This window comes from Eretmochelys imbricata, chromosome 6, assembly GCF_965152235.1.
Source record: "Eretmochelys imbricata isolate rEreImb1 chromosome 6, rEreImb1.hap1, whole genome shotgun sequence".
NCBI lineage: Eukaryota > Metazoa > Chordata > Testudines > Cheloniidae > Eretmochelys > Eretmochelys imbricata.
In genome coordinates this window covers 12,398,525-12,418,450 of record NC_135577.1, presented here as the reverse complement: position 1 = coordinate 12,418,450, position 19,926 = coordinate 12,398,525, and the positions used below count along the sequence as shown (strand labels likewise).

The 19,926-nt window shown below is 50.1% G+C and overlaps 3 protein-coding genes across 4 annotated transcripts in view; 2 read left to right on the top strand and 1 right to left on the bottom strand.

The window, feature by feature from the left end:
• Positions 1-762: 762 nt before the first annotated feature.
• Positions 763-19,926, bottom strand: part of STX3 (syntaxin 3) — a 54,606-nt gene continuing 35,442 nt past the window's right edge. Inside the window, exons 10-11 of one of the 2 annotated variants that reach the window (XM_077820853.1) lie at positions 18,870-18,978; positions 17,083-18,384 (exon numbers count right to left, since the gene is read on the bottom strand). In XM_077820853.1, the coding sequence (XP_077676979.1) occupies positions 18,901-18,978 (78 nt within the window). In that variant the 3' untranslated portion in view covers positions 17,083-18,384; positions 18,870-18,900. Of the gene's footprint in view, positions 806-17,082; positions 18,385-18,869; positions 18,979-19,926 lie in introns of those variants that run through there. The other variant, XM_077820851.1, reaches the window with a different exon arrangement.
• CBLIF (cobalamin binding intrinsic factor) lies at positions 3,598-9,268 on the top strand. The gene is made up of 9 exons (XM_077819276.1): positions 3,598-3,664; positions 3,946-4,137; positions 6,506-6,640; positions 7,282-7,416; positions 7,723-7,898; positions 8,055-8,241; positions 8,549-8,684; positions 8,891-9,009; positions 9,207-9,268. The coding sequence occupies exons 1-9, from the start codon at positions 3,598-3,600 to the stop codon at positions 9,266-9,268; spliced, it is 1,209 nt and encodes a 402-aa protein (XP_077675402.1).
• Positions 13,165-16,823, top strand: MRPL16 (mitochondrial ribosomal protein L16). The gene is made up of 4 exons (XM_077820855.1): positions 13,165-13,331; positions 14,003-14,068; positions 15,656-15,804; positions 16,079-16,823. Exons 1-4 carry the CDS (start codon positions 13,280-13,282, stop codon positions 16,562-16,564), a joined length of 753 nt encoding a protein of 250 aa, XP_077676981.1. The 5' UTR covers positions 13,165-13,279; the 3' UTR covers positions 16,565-16,823.

Genomic DNA, 19,926 nt, shown 5'->3' with positions numbered 1-19,926 from the left:
AAAAAGACACATTTTATAGAACAATGGGTACACTCTTTCAATGTAAACCTTGCTGTTAACATTACATACTAGCACATGTGCTTTTGTTACAAGGTTGCATTTTGCCTCCCCCCACCGTATGGCTAACCCTCCTCTCCTCCCTCCCCCACCACCTGGCTAACAGCAGGGAACATTTCTGTTCAGCCACAGGCAAATAGCCAAGCAGGAACGGGCACCTCTGAATGTCCCCTTAAGAAAAGCACCCTATTTCAACCAGGTGACCGTGAATGATATCATTCCCCTGAGAATAACACAGAGAGATAAAGAACGGGTGTTGTTTGAATGCCAGCAAACATACGCTGCAATGCTTTGTTCTGCAATGATTCCCAACTACGTTCTACTGGCCAGGCGTGGTAAAGTGTCCTACCATGGTGGATGGAATAAGGCTGCCTTCCCCAGAAACCTTTTGCAAAGGCTTTGGGAGTACATCCAGGAGAGCTTTATGGAGATATCCCTGGAGGATTTCCGTTCCATCCCCAGACACGTTAACAGACTTTTCCAGTAGCTGTACTGGCCACGCATGCCAGGGCAAATTAATCATTAAACATGCTTGCTTTTAAACCATGTATACTATTTTAAAAGGTACACTCACCAGATGTCTCTTCTCCACCTGGTGGGTCCGGGAGGCAGCCTTGCATGGGTTCGGGGGGTACTGGCTCCAGGTTGAGGGTGAGAAACAGTTCCTGGCTGTCGGGAAAACTGGTTTCTCCGCTTGCTTCCTGTGAGCTATATTCGGGTCCCTTTTATGGCCCCTGTCCTTCATGCCCTGGGAGATTTTGACAAATGTTTTGGCATTTTGAAAACTGGAATGGAGTTCTGATAGCACAGATTCCTCTCCCCATACAGCGATCAGATCCCATACCTCCCCTTCGGTCCATGCTGGAGCTCTTTTGCAATTCTGGGACTCCATCATGGTCACCTCTTGCCACGCTGGCCAAACAGGAAATGAGATTCAAAAGTTCGCAGGCCTCTTCCTGTCTACCTGGCCAGTGCATCTGAGTTGAGAGTGCTGTCCAGAGCGGTCACAATGGAGCACTCTGGAATAGCTCCCGGAGGCCAATACCGGCGAATTGCATCCACACTACCCCAAATTTGACCCGGCAAGGCTGATTTCAGTAGTAATCCCCTTGTCAGGGGTGGAGTAAGGAAATCGATTTTAAGAGCCCTTAAAGTCCAAAAAAAAAAGGGCTTCGTCATGTGGACGGGTGCAGAGTTAAATCGATTTAACGCTGCTAGATTTGACCTCAACTCCTAGTGTAGACCAGGGCTAAGCGATAGAGACTAACAAATTTATTTGAGCATAAGCTTTTGTGGACTACAGCTCACTTCATCGGATGCATAGAATGGAACATATATTAAGAAGATATTTATACATACAGAGAACATGAAAAGGTGGAAGTACCCATACCAACTGTAAAAGGCTAATTAAGAGGAGCTATTATCAGCAGGGGAAAAAAAAACTTTTGAAGTGATAATCAAGATGGCCCATTTCGGACAGTTGACACAAAGGTGTGAGGATACTTAACATGGGGAAATAGATTAAACTAGTGTAATGACTGAGCCATTCCCAGTCTCTGTTCAAACCTAAGTTAATGGTATCTAGTTTGCATATTAATTCAAGTTCAGCAGCTCCTCGTTGGAGTCTGTTTTTTAAGCTTTTCTGTTGCAAAATTGCCACCTTTAAGTCTGTCACTGAGTGATTAGAGAGGTTGAAGTGTTCTCCTACCAGTTTTTGACTGTTATGATTCCTGATGTCAGATATGTGTCCATTTATTCTTTTGCATAGAGAAAAACACCTATCTTGCTCTCTCTAGTGTACCTATCAAGGGATATTTTGAGTTTTAATTGCTGGAGGCCTATTTTGGGGGGGGAGGGGAGGAGGAAGAATCTGAATATAGTAGAATACAACAGATTATAAGGTGCAAAGGAACCATTAGATCATCCTTGTCTGACCTCCAGATAACATAGTCCAGAGAATCTCCCGTAGTGATAGGATACAGAGGGACCTAGACAAATTAGAGGATTGGGCCAAAAGAAATCTGATGAGGTTCAACAAAGACAAGTGTACAGTCCAGCACTTAGGATGGAAGAATCCCATGCGCCGCTACAGACTAGGAACGAAATGGCTCGGCAGCAGTTCTGCAGAAAAGGACCTAGTGGTTACAGTGGACGAGAAGCTGGATATGAGTCAACAGTTGCCAAGAAGGCCAATGGCATTGTGGGATGTATACGTAGGAGCATTGCCAGCAGATCGAGGGACGTGATCATTCCCCTCTATTCGACATTGGTGAGGCCTCATCTGGAGTACTGTGTCCAGTTTTGGGCCCCACACTACAAGAAGGATGTGGAAAAATTGGAAAGAGTCCAGCGGAGGGCAACAAAAATGATTAGGGGACTGGAACACATGACTTATAAGGAGAAGCTGAGGGAACTGGGATTGTTTAGTCTGCGGAAGAGAAGAATGAGGGGGGATTTGATAGCTGCTTTCAACTACCTGAAAGGGGGTTCCAAAGAGGATGGATCTAGACTGTTCTCAGTGGTAGCTGATGACAGAACAAGGAGTAATGGTCTCAAGTTGCAGTGGGGGAGGTTTAGGTTGGATATTAGGAAAAACTTGTTCACTAGGAGGGTGGAGAAACACTGAAATGCATTACCTAGGGAGGTGGTGGAATCTCCTTCCTTAGATATTTTTAAGGTCAGGCTTGACAAAGCCCTGGCTGGGATGATTTAGTTGGTGTTGGTCCTGCTTTGAGCAGGGGGTTGGACTAGATGACCTCCTGAGGTCCCTTCCAACCTTGATATTCTATGATTCTATGATCCCTGCCTCCAGCCCAGTATAGAACTGGGGATCTGTCTTCAGACAGAAAAGGATTGGCGAAGATGCCCCCAGTAGAGGAGATCTGTCTCCCCACATATCTCAGCTTCTCTCTATGGGGCAGCAAGGGGATTGCCCTTTGCCTGCTATACAGGCAGTGATACTGATAGCTTTTGTAAAGTGCTTTGAGATCTATGGCTGAAAAGCTCTAGGTAAGAGCTGGGTGTTGAGCTCTGGCTCTCAGCGAGATTCAGAGAGTAATTCACCCTGGCCAAACACCAGTACACACAAGTAGGATTTGAGGGAAGAGGCTACAGCTTAGCTGACTCCTCTTGATCTCAGACACGTTCTCTGCTAGCCACTCCCCGTCCTGTCCTACTCACGCCACATGTTGGTTCGCCAACCAGAAGGCACCTCTGGTTGTTGGGTTGGCTGCTCTCCAAAGGATAGGGTATAACAATGGTGCTCACGTGACTCTTGGTATGTCCTTCCACTAGCTGTGTAGCTGATCCCACCATTGCCAGTATTTGTTCTCCGGAGTCACCTTGCCAAACCCTTGAGAGTCTGTGTTGTCGAAACTGAGATAAGCGAATACGATGAATGGTATCAGAGATGGGGCGGGGGAGAGGTAGGGAGAGGGCTGGGACTGTGCATATAAAGGATCACACAGAAGGTTGCCAATGCTCTCTGAGATCCCCGAGTCCTGCCCCCAGCAGGAATCGTTGCCCAGAAGAAAAGGCAGAATGTTCCCCTGGGCCCTGGCTGTTGTGTGTGTGCTCTGCACGGCGACCAGCGCCAAGGAGCAGTGCAGTGAGTATGACGGAGAGGGCCAGCAGGGTGCAATAGCTGGGCTCGGCTAATTCCATGTCTCCCTGGTGGTCCCTGAGCACAGTTAAGGAAATAAGCAGAGGTGGCACAATGGGTGCTGGTTCCCAGCATCAGTGAGAGCCAAGAGTCTCCAAAGAAAGTGAATCTGCATGGGGGAGAGGAGGCGGGAGGGCATGATCCTTAATTCATATCCTGGGGCTGCCGAGGTGGCTCCCCAGGGCACATGCCCTCCTGAATGAATGTCTGCTTCTCTCCATCTCCAGCTGTCCCTCCTAAGCAGCAGTACATGGTCACTGAACTCCAACGTAGAATGGAGAGCTCTGTCGTCCTGCAAAGCCCACCGAACCCCAGCATCCTGATTGCTTTGAACCTGGCTGGCGGCACACAGGATGGCATGAAGGAAAAGCTCATGGTGCAGCAGATAAAAGACAGGATCATCAAGGAAGGCACAGTGGGTAGGACACCAGAAATCAGATATTCTTCCCTGTGTGCCGGATCAAAAGCCCACTGAAGTCAACAGGAGATTTCCATTGACTTTGAAGGGCATTAGATTCGGGACTTCTGTGCATGCCACAAGTCCCTTTTCCATATATCCTGCCCTTAAAAGACAAACTGGTATATCCTTTAGTCATAGAATCACAGAGATGTAGGGCTGGAAGGAACCTTGGGAGGTCCTCTAGTCTAGCCCCTTTTGCTGTGACAGGACCACGTAAATCTAGACCATCCCTGACCAGTTTGTCCAACTTGTTCTTAAAACCCTCCAGTGACAGGGATTCCACAGCCTCTCTGAGTAACCTGTTCCAGTGCTTATCTAGCCTCGGAGTTAGAAAGTTTTTTCCTAATAAATAACCTAAATCTCCCCTGCTGCAAACTAAGTCGATTCCTTCTCGTCCTGCCCTCGATGGACATGGGGAACAATTGATCCCTGTCCTCTTTATAACAACCTTTTACATATTTGAAGACTTATCAGGTTCCCCCTCAGCTTTCTCTTCTCTAGACTAAATATGCCGAGATATTCAACCTTTCCTCATAGGTCAGGTGTTCTAAACCTCTTATTTGTGTTGCTGTCCTCTGGACTCTCTCCTATATGTCCCCAACTTTCTTAAAGTCTGGTACCCAGAACTGGACACAAGACTCCAGCTGAGGCCTCACCAGTGCTGAGTAGAGCAGAAAAACTACCATTCCCGTCTTATATACAACACTGCCGTTAATACACCCCAGAAACCACCCAGAATGACAGTTGCCTTTTTCGCAATAGCATTGCACTGCTGGTTCATATTCAATTTGTGATCCATGACAGCCCCCGCATCCTTTGCTGCTGCCATGCTGCCTAGCCAGTCCTTTCTGCTGCTGCTCAACCAGTCTGACCCTTCTGCCATCCTGATTTTGTATGATCACCGATCCGGAAGGATCTAGTGACCAGGTTTCCCCAGCAGCTATTGTAAGGAAGGATGTAAATGCTGACCCCTAGTGGCAATAGCAAAGAATATTCCTTCCAGGCACATTTTGCTGAGTTTGGAGGGGATTGTATTAATATTCCATGTTAATACCCTGGCCCTCTCCCACACCACACACATGCAACCGGTGAAGAGGACATTACATTTCCAGGTTACACACTGACAAGTAAGATTTCATATCTTAATTGTGCCCCCTTGAGTGGCTGTATCACTAGGATAAAGGCTCTAATTACAGGATCTTGGACAATTTCTCAAATAAAACAGGGTTTCAGCTCAACAGGAGAAAGTCTCTGTAACTTATGAACCACTGAAAACCAGAAGAAAGGGAGGGAGGCTAGAATAGGAAGATTGACTACAGCAGTAGCTGCTTCTCCCCCTATGTATTTCTATACTGTTTTCATCCCAGTCTGAGATCCTTTCATCCAGCCACCTCTGGGGAACAGCATTTTACAATCCCTCACAGCAACACCACACAATGGTTTAGCACAGGAAATAGAGACAAATCCTGTGTTCAGTGGAAACGGGAGGGCAGATGGCCTGGGACATGAAGAAAACTGGGTTCTATTCCTAACTCTGCCACTTATTCCCTTGGGAGTCTCTCTGGGCCTCAGTTCCCCATCAGTAAAATGGGGACAATTATTATTTATTAGGTGTATTATGATAGCACCTAGGGGTCCCAATCATGGACCAGGATCTGATTATGCAAGGTGCTGTACAGACATAGAACAAAAATCTTTGTTGATTTCGACTGGAGGTTCTTTGGGGCAGGAACTCTCTCGCACTGCAGGGATGTACAGTGCCTAGCACAACAGGGCCCAGATATCAACCAGGCCTCTTAGATGCTATCCTAGTAGAAATAATAATAAATCTAAGGTGGAATTTCAGGAGGAAGGATGTTGTTAGAGCTGGAATTCAGACAAGACTGCAGGCTTAAGCCTTGCTGTCATGAAGAGCAATACGGGATCTAAATTACACATGAGTGCTCAGGACCTCAGTTTTATAGCCCATCTGATAGACAGCACCTCCTAGCACTCTAGCAAGGTCCTGGAGGCCATACCGACTCCAGAGGAAGAGCAGTAAGTCACCATCACCCCTGTGTAGCATGCAAGTGTCCCTCAAATGTTGCCCATCCTAACAAAGCCCTATCACAAGCCCACTTAGCTTTGATAACAACACATGCTGTGCTGGCTGCCCCCAGCCCGTGCACTGACACCCTCACTCCTCCTGGTGTTTCAGACATGCAATCTGTTATAGCTTTAACCCAAGGAAACATAGGAAAGACATGACCTGTGCTGTGCCGAGGACCCCCTGATGAGTTGATTACACTTTCTCTCTCTCTCCTCCACTTCCACTCCTTGTCCTGAAGAAATGACCTCTGGCCAGGTGGCCCTCTACATCCTCGCCCTCATCTCGTCCTGCGAGGATCCCAAGTGCATCACAGCCAACATCAACTTGGTTGAAGTCTTGAAGTTGAAAACCAAGGAGGAGTTGACCTACTTGAGTAAGAGGGGGAGCAGGGCTTCAAAGGCATAAGAATTGGACCAGGACTCAGCAGGACTGGGTTCTGCTCCCAGGTCTGCCACTGGCCTGCTGGGAGACCTTGAGCAAGTCACCACACCATTCTGTACCTCAGTTTTGCCATCTGTGCAAATAATAATGATCCTGACCTTCTTTGTTAAGCGCTTTGAGATCTATGGACAAAAAGCACTATACAAGAGCTAGCTATTAGTATTCTAATCAGGGAAGAGCCTTAGGGACTGGACTCCAGGTCTCCTTGCACCTTTGGGGTCCTGCCCAAGTGTGCCTGGGATCTTTCTGTCCAGGAGGAGTGTCCTCTGCAAATCTCCCTGGAGGCAGCAGTTGCCCAGGTCAGCACTGCGCCACCATTTCAACTGAGGGAATCACTGGGATCTTTGCTCTTTTTCTTTACCCAAGTGAGTGGGCACTGTTGTAAAGTGTTGTCCTGAGAACTTAGCACCTCGAAGGTCACCTTCTGTGTCCACAGTGGGTACAGCACAGACGAGGACCAGCACAAGGGGTGCACTTCCCCGCCTGATATACAGACACAACCTTTAAGGGAGGGGAGGCCCATTGTGTCTCGGTGGCCCAATGTTCAGTCACTCCTACTCTGGTGCTTTTCAGGTGACCACAGCACACCCAAGACAACGTTCTACCAGCTCAGCCTGGACACCCTGGCTCTGTGCCTGGAGGGGGCCAATGTCAATGAGGCAGCGGTAAGCCTGGCCAAGGAGGCACTGGCCAAGGACTTCTTTGTGGGTAAGAGCCACAGCCAAGAATGCCAGCCCCTCCCACTACTGAGCCCCAGTGCCACTGGGGCTTGCTTCCAATTAGGCACCCTGCTCTGCTCACTGACCTCACCCCTAACATACCTGCTGCTGAACCTCCCCATCATTGCCCCCTGCCTGCCCATCTGTGCCCCCATTACCCTGTCCTCCTCCTCACTGCCCCTCCCTGCCAGTTGCATGGAGCCATGCTCCGGAGAATGTGCTGCTCTAACCACCCTTGCTGTCTCCTTCCACCCCCAATGGTCGTGGTGACGATGGGGCGGGGGCTGATTTGCAGACACCGGAGCCATGGCGACTCTGGCACTGACCTGCGTGCACAATAGGCTGGTGAAGGCTGAGCAGAGCAGAATCCTGGCGCCCATCCATGAAGCACTGTACAAGCTCCAACAGCAGATCCTCAGGGCCGTGGAGACCAACACCACCAGTATATACAGCATCGGCTTGGCTCTTCAGGTACCAAATCCCCACCCCCTCCCTGCTGGAAGCACTGGCCTGGTGCAGAGCCCTCAACACACCTTGAGCCATGGGTCTGGCTGTGGCATGACTGAGTCGAGGTCCCAGCCCACCATGCCCTGCTCTGTTAGAGGCCTCTCCCTCCTCTTTTGACAGGCGCTCAATGTCACTTCGGTGTCCTATCCCACCGGGGACTGGAGCTGCTCACAGACGCTAGCCAAGGTGCTCACCGAGATCTCCCACGGAGCCTTCAACAACCCCATGGCCGCTGCCCAGATCCTCCCTTCTCTCGTGGGCAAAACCTACCTGAATGTGATCAGACTCAACTGCTCGTCAGATAAGGGTAAGGATCATTCTGTAGCCCCTTCCCCCACCAGCCACTTCCCCAGCCCCTTGGAGCAATGCAACAATGACCCTGGGGTCCCAAGATCTCTCACCTGTTGCTTTACCTTGGTAGAGGTCTGAGCTAACCGGCCCTGATCCTGGCCTCTGCTCCACTGGCCCCAAATAATCCCAGTGTTGGGGGTTTCCCTGGTTGGTAGAAGGCTACTGGAATAGGTCTCCTTCACACCCTGCGGCTGGCCCAGGACCACAATAAGTGCTCTAACCACTAGGGTGACCAGATGCTCCTATATCCTCTCTCTGCTCAGTCATGGTGAAATACACCATCATCAACCACCTCAGGGGGCAACACTTCACCCACACCATCTCCGTGAGCGTACCCAAAGGCTCTGTGCTGCTCTCCGTCCTGCAAGCAGCTCAGCAGGACAATCCACAGGACTTCAGGTGAGCAAGGCAGGCCTCATGTGGCTACAGGTTCATCCTCCTTTTTGATCATTCTCTCCCTACTGGTGCGTCAGTTTCCCTGTTTGCCTCTGTCTCTCTCCTGATCCATCCCCTCTACATCCCTCTCCTTCCCTGCAGCCGACAACTGTACCCTCCACCCTGTCACCCCGGCTCCCTCCTGACTTTTGCCTTCGTTTCCCTTGCAGCTATGAAACAGAGCAGACATCCTGGGGCCTCATGGTGGTCTCCATCAACAACCGGGCTGCCAACTCCAATGACAAGACCTACTGGCAGTTCCTCAACGGCACAGAGCCCCTGGAGCAAGGTGCGGGGTCTGAGGGGAAGGGAGTGGGCGGGACAGTTGTTGACAACCATCTGGCAGGGGAACGTGCTTGTCCTCAGAGTTGCATCAGTTCCGTCCAAGCGGGGCGTTTCATAGGAGGGAGGCAACAGCAAGAGCGAGAGTGAATTCCATCTGAGCAGCACCACTCCTGCTTTATCATCCTGTCCCATTTCTTCCAGGTGTCGACAGCTACATACCAAGTAACAACGAGCATATTGAGGCCATCTTCAGCACATACTGAGCACACAGGTGGCCTTGGGGAGGAAGGGGATGCAATCAAGAGCAGGAGAGGCCTCTTCTGTCGCCCTTCAAGACCCCCCTAGGCTGAGGAGATACATGCCCAGCCCATCACAGGGCTGTCAAGGGCAAATAAAAAGAGTTCTCTGGTTCTCATGGATCGCTGAGTGTTTATTTCAATCTGAGGTGTGACACTGGGCTCTCAACAAAGCTCTCGGCTTCTGAAGGGCTCCCCAATTTGGGATAGTCTCTACCAGCAAGCTCTAGGGACAGATGTGATTTCCTGCTTCTAAAGAGGACTCAGATCAGCTCATACCCAGATTATAGCTGGCCACATTAAGTCTTAAGTCTGCGTGAGTTAAGATTGAGACCAGCTTTCTGTTTAAAGCTTGACTTTTCTAAGTACTTCTAAAATCCACACAGTTATTTGGATTTCCTTGAAACTTGGTGTGCCTCATAACGTGCTTGCAAGAGTTAGTGTTCCAAATGTAGGGGCATTTGACCAAGGGATCCCCAAGATACAGCTCCTGAAAAAATGTTTTCCCCCGTACAGTTTGCAAATTTGATCAGTGTATATTGATAAAGTTCTTTCTGTCTAAAGAGGCTCCAGAATAGGCCATTCTCTCACAGGGATACCATTAAATTTTCTCCCCATTTAAAGAGGTCCCTAGAACAGGACATTGCTTCCTAACCAACACTAGGGGATTGATAAAGCTCTTCCCTTTTAACAAGCCCTCAGATTGGGCCATACACTTCAGAATAACAAGAGGGTATCAATAAAGTGTCCGGCATTCCAGGGGAATGATAACATTCTAAAGTGGCCCCAAGATGGGACGATCTCTTTTGAAAAACAACAGGATACCATCAAGCAGTGGGTCTCAACCTTTTCCGTACTGTCATGGGGTTGATATACCCCGCCACAGGTGCTGGGCCAAGAAAGACAAAAAACAGAGATGACAGGTCAAGTGGCAAGAGTTTCCCAGGCTGTCTCTTGTCCCTAGGGTAACAGGGCCCTGCCTCTGGGGTCAATACAACTGTCCCTATCAGGGTTCCCTCCCCACTCTGAACTCTAGGGTACAGATGTGGGGACCCAGATGAAAGACCCCCTAAGCTTATTTCTACCAGCTTAGGTTAAAACTTCCCCAAGGCACAAATTATTTGCCCTTGGAGGGTACGCTGCCACCACCAAGTGATTTAACAAAGAATCAGGGAAAGGACCACGTGGAGTTCCTATTCCCCCAAAATATCCCCCCAAGCCCTTACACCCTCTTTCCTGGGGAGGCTTGAAAATAATATCCTAATCAATTGGTTACAAAGTGATCACAGACCCAAACTCCTGGCTCTTAGGACAATAGAGAAATTAGACAGGTTCTTAAAAGAAGGATTTTATTAAAAAAAAAAAAAAAAAAAAGATAAAAATCACCTCTGTAAAATCACTTTACAGGGTAACAAAATATTCAAAAACACAGCAGGAATTCCTCTAGGCTTAGTTTCAAAGTTACAAAAAACAGGAATAAACCTCCCTCCAGCGAACGAAAAATTCACAAACAGAACAGAAGATAATCTAATACACCTTGCCTGGCTTTTACTTACAATTTTTGTAATATGAGAGACTTTTAGGATGGTTTATAGGAGAAGGAGTTTTCTGACCGAATGCTTCTCTGCTTCCCAAGAGAACACATAAAACAAAGCCTCCCCCACCCCGACCCCTTTGAAAGTATCTTCTTTCCCCATTGGCCCTTTTGGTCAGGTGCCAACCAGGTTATTTGAGCTTCTTAACCCCTTACAGGTAAGGAGGAATTCTAGGCTACCCTTAGCTATATGGTTATGACAGTCCCTGTCTTCAGGGCAGCGCAGCCCAGCGGCCAGAGTTTACATGGTTGCCCTTGAGCAGTAGAGTGTGTTCCTTGGGGTGGTGACTGCCCCAGTGGTGGGTGCGGTGTGGGAGACCCAGATCCACCTTACTCCATTGAGTCCCGACCCAGGGCCCTGAGAAACCAATTCCTCCTGTGTTCAGGCTCAGTCGCTCTCTGCATCCAGTCCATTCTCCTGGGTCACTTCCTACCTTCACTTTCAGTGTAGTTAGTCTCCTGGTGTCAACTAACTCTTCTCCGTCATCCTCAGTGGTTGACTGGGTGTGTGTAGGGGCCTCAGCATGGTTGGCCTCTGCAGCCTAGGGCTCCTGAAGCCTGCAACACACATTCGCTCTCCTCCTCAGTCATCCTAAGCTGAGCTGAGCTGCTGCCTTTTATCCCTTGTCAGCAAGGGCAAGGGGGCCTGGCTTCTTCATCCCACAGAGTGTGGTTAACCCTAGATGGGCCATTGCAGGGTTGATACACCCATATACCATGCAGGACATTGCCAATTCTTGGAATTAAATTGCAAGTCTTGCAATAATTGGTGTTTCTAACCCATTAGACTGCACTCCCCTCCCAGAGTTGGGGAGAGAATCGTGACTCCCATCACCCCCCTCACCCCCATTTCCAGCTCCCTGCATTGGAACAGCACCATCCAATGGAACAAATGTTGGTGCGACTCATGACAAGGTTGGCAGGTGGATGTTGGGTGGCTGAGGACACTCGGCTAGAGGTGATCTCCCATTAGGCAGGCAGCAGACAGTTTTTTCAATGAAAAGCTGAGAAACATGACCTGAGAACTCCCTAGAGGCTCAGAACCCAGAAGGCAAAGAAAATGAACTCTCTATATATCTGTCTATCTATCTCTATATAAATCTCATTATTTCATGGAGATTTGGGGAGAGCCGACTCAAGGTATCATAATGCTTGGGGTTGGTGATGTTGCATGTGACCCCACATTACAGCAGTAAGGAGTTGCAGGGCTCCCCTCCCACCTTGCCATAATGAAAGGGAAGGGGGCTGAGGACGCACATGCTAAAAGATTTCCTGCCCCCAATCAGGCCATTCCTGCATGGTTCACACTGCGTACTAGTCCCCACTGTGGATTATAGGCTAGGGGGATAATATGGGAGAGCCTCATTGTCCAGCAGGGCTGGGGGTATAATGTGGTTGAAAGGCTCCCCCAGCATGAGGGGAAGGGTGAATAGAACCCAGGAGTCCTGGCTCCCAGCCCCCCTGCTCTAACCACTAGGGTGACCATATTTTCCCAAAGGGAAAACAGGACACCCCACAGGGCCAGCCGTGTGTGAAGCCAGTCTGAGCCCTCCCTGTCTCCTGCCCCATGGGTCCACCCGAGACACCCACACACACATCCCTACAGTGCATGAGGCCAGCCTGAGGATGCCCTCCCGTACACGGGGCCGGCCCAAGCTGCTCTCTGGAGCAGGTCTGGCGTGGCCTATCCCGCTTCCCGCACATTCATCCACAGCCCGCACAGCATTGCATCCCACGTTTTTGGCAAAACTGTGTTTGTCCAGTTTGCTCTTGCCAGCTGATGATCATTTGGGAAGAGCAAATGGGACAAATGCACCGTTTTGCCAAAAAGTCGGGATGGCTGGGGCAGGACTTAAAAACGGGACTGTCCACAAAATGGGACATATGGTCACCCTAACTAGACCCCTTCCCCTCCCTGAGCTGGTATGGAACCCAGGAGTCCTGATTCCCAGGCCTGCTGCACCCCATCCCCCTTTGTGGCTGCAAAGACTCATGGGGGGCCACCCCCTCCCCCTCCCCCCAGCCCATACTTTCTAGGACGAGGCTGATGGGGGGAAAGGGTGGCAACAGCGCCCCCTGAGGATCTGGTCCGCTCCCGACTGCTTCGCTTCCGCCGGCCTTGCAGGCTGGAACCCCATAGTTCCGGAACCAAACCTCCTGACTCTTGTTTCCCCCAGTGCAACATGCCTACAGGATTACCGGAAGTAGTTCCTCCCGGACGGATTAAAGAGCACTCCAAAAATGGCGGCGCCCTGTGGCCATTTCCCCCTCCCCTTCCGCTTTCCCCCGCCGTGAGGAGCTTCTCAGTACAGCGCCTAAGGCGGCCTCGTTTCGGGGGCATCCCGGCGCGAGGACAGTCCCACGCTCCGGAGCGGCGCGCGACCATGTGGAGGCGACTCGCGCGCCCTCTCCGCGCGCTGCCAAAGGTTCCCGGAGGTCAGAAGGTCGCCAAGCGAACGCCCTTTCCAGCCCCTATGAGCCGGGGATGGTCCCCCGTTGGGCGCTGCCGGGGTGTTCTCCGCCCAATGCGGGGCTCTCCTTGGGCTAGTGTCCCTCGCCGGCCACCGTTGCGGGGAGGGCTAGCTCAGTGGTTTGAGCATTGGGCTGCTAAACCCCGGGTTGTGAGTTCAATCCTTGAGGGGGCCATTTAGGGATCTGGGACAAACATTGGGGACTGGGCCTGCTTTGAGCAGGGGGTTGGACTAGATACCTCCTGAGGTCCCTTCCAACCCTGAGATTCTATGATCCGTTCCGTTGGACGGCCCCGTTCGCAGGGGGCTGGGAGCCGGACTTCTGGGTTCTAGTCCAGTTCTGGGTGAGGGGGCCAGTGGGGGTCCTATCCCAGGCTGCCATGCCTCCCTCTCCCTGTCTGCAAATCGGGGAGCGTGCCGCTTCGCCTGCTCTCAGGAGGGCTGTGCGCTCCCCAGCGAACGGCGCCCTGTCAAGGCCGCAGGTTGCAGCTTCGCTCTGTGCCTGGGGTCTAGGTCGTGTTCTGGTGGTGGCTGGTTAACGGCGACTGTCTCAGCTCTGCCTCCTGCTGGTGCTTTTATTAAAGGACCAAGGATCTGTGTAAGGTCTCTCTACATCTCCTCTCTCTTATTTTCCAGATCCTTTTTGTGCCAGAGTCCTCAGTGCTGGCCTGAAGAGCTATGTGCTTCCCCAGGATTATACCAGTGAGTGCCGGGCATGGAGAAATGCCAAGATAGAAGGGCAGCGGGTGTCTTGTAATGTTGGATGCATTTGTCACCTCCCTTGGAAAAGTGTTGCGGGAAGATGTTGAGTGGGGGCTGGAGTGGTAGGTGAGGGGAGAGCATTATAGAAAGCATATTAATGATTTTTGCGGTGTGGTGGGGTATTGACTAAGCACATCGTCACCATCTCTTGAGGGAGCATGGGTTAACCAGGATGCATATTATTGATCTCACTGTGAGGGGCGGAGGAAGCGTTTTGTCATCCTTGCTATCAGGGAGGATTTCAGAGTAGGAGTGTATCAATTCTTATTTTTTTAATAGCTTTGGAAAATATACCTAGTTGCGTATCTCCCTTGTCAGGAGAACACACCATTTGCTCTAGGTTGTCCTATTTCTTTTTTTAACACCTAGGGAGAGGGGTCATGTACCATTTTCTAAAGGCTAATGCATTTGGGTTTTGGACCAGTGTGGGAAGCAGACAGAATCTAGGGGCTTTGAGCTAACAAGCCCTTTGCCTTGCCTCACCCTGCTGTCTAAATGCCTCCCACATATTTGTATTTCTCTCTTGATTCCAGGCAAGACTGAGTAGTAATAATTTTTGCCAGCTGCTCTTCATCCAAGTGCTGATTTTAGCTTGATATTGAGATTGAAGGGAAGCTCTGCTGCTTATGTTTGATGTAAAGAAGCAGTAAAGCTGGTACTTAGGCCTGTCTACACCTAAAATTTAGGTTGACCTAGCTACATCACTTAGGGCTGAGAAATTTCCACACAGTTAGGTCAACCTAACCCCCACTGCAGAAGAGGAGAGAAGACACAACCACCACAACCCATGGACCTTTGAGTGCATCATCACCTCAACCTAGCTATCATCCCTTGGAGGGGTGGACTACCTACATCAACAGAAAACCCTTCTGTAGCTGTGCAGCTGCTGTAGAGTAGTCATACCCTTAAGTCTGTATTGTCTCACCAGCCTCTCCCACCGCTATCATGTAGATGATAGATAAAATGGAGGAGAGGAATGGAGTCTTGTGGGACTGTGTAGATGAGGGCTTTGAGGTGGAGGAACAGTAATCCATAACCACCCTCTGGGTTTGGTATGAGAGGACAGACCTTTGCCATTTTAGGATGGCTTGTTCATCCCTTCAGCTTCAAGGGGGTGGGATGGGAATATTTGGGGATAAATAGCAGGAGGCCCCTATCATTCTCAGTCATCTGCCCTAAAAGGAAGCATTAATGACCGAGAGAATTGGTAGTATTATTACTAGTGTCAAGAAGTAGTTTCTTAAGCAGGGGACTAACCCAAGCTGCCTTCTTGCCTATCCTTAGAGAAATCAGCTTTCTGAGCCCATGTCTCCCTTTGCTTGATTTAACATACTAGTTATAAGATGCATAGGCTCAGGTCCGTGGCCACACAGTTTCAGAAGCTCAGTGAGGAAAACTAGCTGATGTTCCCCTACTGATGGTTCCATATTTGCACCCTGTAGCCACAGATCTGTGCCCATCTGCCCCAGTGAGAGAGTGGGGGTGCCTGTGGGGCATACTGACACCTCTTTTTGTTCATTCTTCCAGATGTCTCCATCCCTGACAGACCCAAACTGAAGTTCATGGACAAAGTTCCAAGTGTACCTAAAGTGAGGCGGGAATTCAAAAACCTACGTGACATCCGTGGCCCATCCACTGAGGCCACTGAGTTCACCCAGGGACAGTATGGCATTTTGGTGAGTGGGAGAGGAGGGGAGATACAAATTGGGGTCACCTTTGGGGTGATTCAGCCAGAGCAAGGAAAACAGAACCCCAGGAGCTGACCTTTTCAGCTGAGGTAGCTGAGACCATTAGGGCTTACTCCATCCAGGGGGAAGGCCTAACTGAGGCCAAGAGAGAGCATGGAAGTGGTATGAGTGAGAACAACTGTAAATAGGTGGCAGAAAAAGCCCCTTCACCTGTATCTGAGTCATAACTATTCCTGTGCTTGCTCTCTCTCTCTCCTTGCAGGCATTGGGTGGTGGTTACCTTCACTGGGGTCACTTTGAAATGATGCGCCTAACCATCAATCGTCACCTGGATCCCAAGATCATGTTTGCCGTGTGGCGCATCCCAGCCCCTTACAAGCCCATCACCCGCAAGAGCCTAGGCCAGCGCATGGGCGGGGGCAAAGGTGCCATCGACCACTATGTGACAGCAGTGAAATGTGGCCGCCTCATTTTGGAAGTGGGTGGGCACTGCGAGTTCGGGGAGGTGGAGCACTTCCTCACACAGGTGGCCAAGAAGCTGCCATTCCCAGCCAAGGCAGTCAGCTGCCAGTCCCTGGAGGAGATGCGCCAGGCGGAAGAGGAGAGAAGATGCAAAAATCAGAACCCATGGACCTTTGAGCGTGTCATCACCTCCAACATGCTGGGGAGCCGCAAGGTGCTGAGCCCCTACGATCTGTCACAGAAGGGCCGCTACTGGGGCAAGTTCTTTCTGAAAGACAGAGTGTAATGACCAAGTAGGGGTAGGAGGGAAAAATATCAGGGACAGGTGCCTGGAAGGAGGATCAAGGTTCCTTCCTCAGCAGGTGTGAGGTCCCTCTTGAGTGCAGCCCATCTTGTAGTGATAGGCTCTCCAGGGCAGGCATTGCTGTGGAGATCTGCCCCTCAGCTCCAAAGGTGGCTGAGTTGCGTGCAGTAAACATGGAGGTGCAAGGGGCAGGTTGGGGTAACCAGTGATCATTTTGGATTAATAAAGCTTTCCTACAGTGGCATGGTCTTGTGCCTGTGCCTCCATGTCCTGTGTATGTTGGAGGCCAGAGGGGATGGTTAAGGGGCCATCCAAGGAGCGTCAGATCCTCTGTGGGGTATTAAGTTAGAGCCTGTATTGCTGCACATCTGATCAAGTCAGGAAGATGGACCTCTCATGCTGCATCATTGAAGTTCCTAAGGAAACTTGCCCCACCCAAAAACACTTCCTCCCAGATGACCCACCCACCCCACTACATACTGAATACACTATAGCAGTGGTCACTGAATTGAAGTCTTTATTCAGAAAGAGGCTTCTGTATAGATGATTGTGCCTTTAGAACAGTACCTATACAGATAACAGCTGATATAAATTCAGAGTGAGTGGTGTCTCCTTAAGCACTGAGTGAGGCAGAGTCCTCTGCTCCACTCACATCTGACACTGGAGGGGAACATGTCATTTGCCCTCTGTGTAACTGCAGAGGGATTATCAGATTTCATGGAGGTCTCCCTCTCTCTGAAGAGCCTTTCACTAGTGATTGCCTCATGTACAAGTAACATAGGGGAAAGCAACCTTAGAACTTTCCTCATATGGATAGACAAGGAAGGACCCAAAGGAACAGAAGCATCAGGAGAGGTACAGAGTGACAGTGTCCAAGTTGCTCCTCCCTACTGCAGAAATGATTTATCGGAGGAGAGGGAAAAGAAATAAATACACTCAAGTTGCCACAGTTTGGGGGTTTAAAATAAGTGACAAACTTTCAGGTGAAAGATTTTTCTGTAGGGTAAATGAGACCATCCCACAGATAAACAAAGGAATACAGTCTATTTTGTGCCTAAGAGACCCTAGCTGAGGGAGCAAAGGGCCTTACCGCCTTCTAAGTACCAGTGATTCAGGTCAAGCGTGGTCTGATTCCCACACTCAGAGCCAGAGAAATGGGGGGTCACAAGGATCGGAGAGTGAAAAGAGTTATATTGCTCATCTGGGGAAAGATGTTCTGACAGTTCAGTGCCTGATCACGCTTCTGATGTACTGACAGTTACAATGTCAGATGCTGTCTTTAATCCCTGTCCACCAAGGAGGAGATTTGAGCCTCCCAGAGCAACATAGGCAGGACTATGCCATTCCCTGCCCTTCAGTAAGTTTGTGCTGAGCATACACATTCCATTGAATGGATGTCCTCTGCTGGCTAGTCAGTCTCCACCCACAAGTGGGCAGAAGGAGCCACTGGGACTGAGAACAGAGCTGAACTAAAAGGTTGATATTTAGAAGCACTTTAAACAGCCAATAAACATGGTGTCTGAAAATGTTTACATTAGTGTCAGCTAGCATCATCCCCATGGTGTCTTATTTGGTTCTGTCTGCAGCCCATCCTCCCTGTTCTATTCCGGCTTCCTCAGCCCCTCCAACCAGGAACACTGAACGGTGAACATCTGACAGGTAGGGTCCACTGGCCAGGCCTGTGATGTCTCCATAAAGAGGAGGAGGTAGAGCTGGTGAGAAATCCAGATGGGAAAAAACATTTGACGGGTGGCACCAGGGTGCGGAGTGGAAGAACGGTGAAAGGCCATCTGCAAATCCATCTGAAAAAATCAGAGCAAGAGACACCAAAAGGAGGAAGAATAGATGAATCTTGGAGTTCCATCTACCTGATGGTCCCCTTTTCAGTCAGTAACTACCAGCCCTCGTTCTTTTTGACATTGTCCCCTTGATCACCCCTTAGGCTTGGCAGTGATGTTCCTGAATTGCACTTCCTGCACGCTCAACTTTTCTTTTTCTCCTCATAGGGTGAGAACTCCCCTGCTGCTCTCTGATCTGACCCAGCACCCTACTGTGCCTCTGATCAGTTGTGGCATGTCAGAGATACCTCAAGCATTAGATGCAGCGCTGCTGAATACAGCGGCTAGACACCTAGCAGGCTGCCAATCTAGAGCACTCTTTCCCCCATCCAGAATAAGGGCACAAAGCAATCACAGCACAGGGAACACAACCCACAAGTACAAATACTGACTGAACCAAACTCCAGCTCCCACCTTGCTGACCCATCACACTGCTACACCTGGCTCACCTGTGGTGGGCGGGGGGCAGGAGATGGGCACTCAGGCAAAGATGCCCCCAATGGTGGAAGCCAGGATGATGGCCAGGATGATACAACAGATCATGATCATGATCTTCTTCTGCTCGGTGAGAGAGAGAAATGTAAACAACAAACAGCTTGTGCAGGGGGCTTACAGTGAAGTATAAATGGAAGTGAGGGAAGAGGAGAGGGAAGGGTCATCCATCCTCCATGTGTCACAAAGAGCAGAGGAAGGGGGGTCCATTGCTTTGGGCTGGAAAAGAGGAAATGGATCCATGGGTAGTAGGACGGAGATGTGGAGGGAGGGAGTAGGGCTTTTCTTTCACAGAGGACAGAAAAATGTTTTATCCTTGGTGCTGGTGGCCTTGATGGGAAACGATCGCTTAATGAGCTCATTTCCCTTCCCCTCAACTCACGTGCCATGCAGAAGAAGCAAGCCCCAGCCACGTGCTCAGACGCTATCATTGGGGGGCCACGTGAATAGCTAGATAACTAAGAGCTAGTCTGCCCCACGCATACAGCCATGCAGAATGTCATGCCCCCAAGGAAAAAGACAACACCCATTATCTCATCTTACCAGAGGCACTGGATACGGCACAGCAGCGGAGGAGAAACCCCAGCCAAGTTTTCTGATCCAGGTGGGTGAAGTGGAGAGGAGAGGCCCGTCTGGAGACTTGAAACAACAGGCCAGCCTGGGTGGGTGGGGTTCTCTCACCCTTTCACCTCCCCAAGGTTCATCAGCAGAGCCAGGTGGCATGGCGATTATAAACAAAGCTCCTTCCTTTGCAGCCAAACCTGGTCACTGCTGCTATTCTGAAAGAGGAGCTGTCTCTTTAAATGTCAGTGAGTCAAGTGAAAGCAGTTCTCAGCCCAGCACCGGAGGCTCAAAGTCCCAGTCTCATCCCCAAGGGAGTGCTACTGTCGTGGGGCTATTTAATTCTACATGGTGCTATCACTGTATCTACTGCCTTTCCCCATCGGTTGCTTTACTCAGCCTTGACTCTTGCTGTGGGTTGGATAATTGGGGCAGGGCTAAGGATGAGCAGAG